This window comes from Alligator sinensis, unplaced genomic scaffold (assembly GCF_000455745.1).
Source record: "Alligator sinensis unplaced genomic scaffold, ASM45574v1 scaffold788_1, whole genome shotgun sequence".
Classification (NCBI taxonomy): Eukaryota; Metazoa; Chordata; order Crocodylia; family Alligatoridae; genus Alligator; species Alligator sinensis.
Window position 1 is genome coordinate 1,012,946 of NW_005842140.1, and position 883 is coordinate 1,013,828.

An 883-nucleotide genomic window follows, 5' to 3' on the forward strand; every position below is an offset into this window, starting at 1 on the left:
CCAGTTGCCAAGATTGCGTGTCCTGATGGAGCCAAGACCGTCCAGTGATTGGGAATATCAACGACCAACTGAGGTTCCAAATACAAGACACCGTGAATCCAAACGTCCAGCGTTACATCAAAGAACACAAGAGGAGCAATACATGTTTGGATTCCTCTTGCAGCGTTCTGGACTGAATAAACGACAGCTTCGGATTTTAGGGGATGCGGGACAGTGGCAACTAGCCTATGAGTTAGGTTTTAGTTATCTAGAGGAATTTGATGGCGACTCCTCGATGATTTCGTCGAGTTGAGTACACAGAAAGTTGTTTAGATTAGAATCATGTTTTAATACCTGTATTGTAGGTTTTATAGTAATAGCAAGTTTAATTGATCATTTTCTGTACAGGTCTTGTAAATATTGGTGAAATAATTGTTTTAAGAGAGTTCTTTTACAGATCCGAACTTCAGAGTGCATGGTGGAGAGAGGCCCCGAGAAGGACAACATCACTGAAAGAAATAAGGGCCTGGTACGCGACTCCGCCATGACGCCCACTGAAGCCCTGGTCGTTCAGTTTTTTTATGATGAACATAATTATGTGTATATTTGTGTGTGCCAGCTATTATTTGATTCGATCCCTTGAGGACGAATTGCTTATGTTAGCTGATTTTGTATATGTTCGTTTAGTTTCACGAACCGTTAACAGAGCTACTGATGACCTGAGCGATAGGCATGAAGTATAGTTCTTTTGTGCCTTCAGCAAGGGGGGGGATGTCATGACCCAAAGGCATGATTTTGTGTGTGCTTTGGCACCAGAATTATCCCCGCCAAATTGCAGCTTCATTGCACGGGAAAGTTTCCTATTGCAGAGGAGAACCCCGGTGCAGGGACGAGTTTCCCGCCT

The 883-nt window shown here is 43.6% G+C and overlaps 1 protein-coding gene across 3 annotated transcripts in view; it reads left to right on the forward strand.

Annotated features, from left to right (window-relative positions):
- KCNJ3 (potassium voltage-gated channel subfamily J member 3) overlaps positions 1-883 on the forward strand; it is a 195,829-nt gene that overhangs the window by 83,105 nt on the left and 111,841 nt on the right. Inside the window, exon 3 of one of the 3 annotated variants that reach the window (XM_025206094.1) lies at positions 422-702. The exons of 1 other annotated variant lie outside the window; for it this stretch is intronic. In XM_025206094.1, the coding sequence (XP_025061879.1) occupies positions 422-492 (71 nt within the window). In that variant the 3' untranslated portion in view covers positions 493-702. Of the gene's footprint in view, positions 1-421; positions 703-883 lie in introns of those variants that run through there. One more of the 3 variants, XM_025206095.1, reaches the window with a different exon arrangement.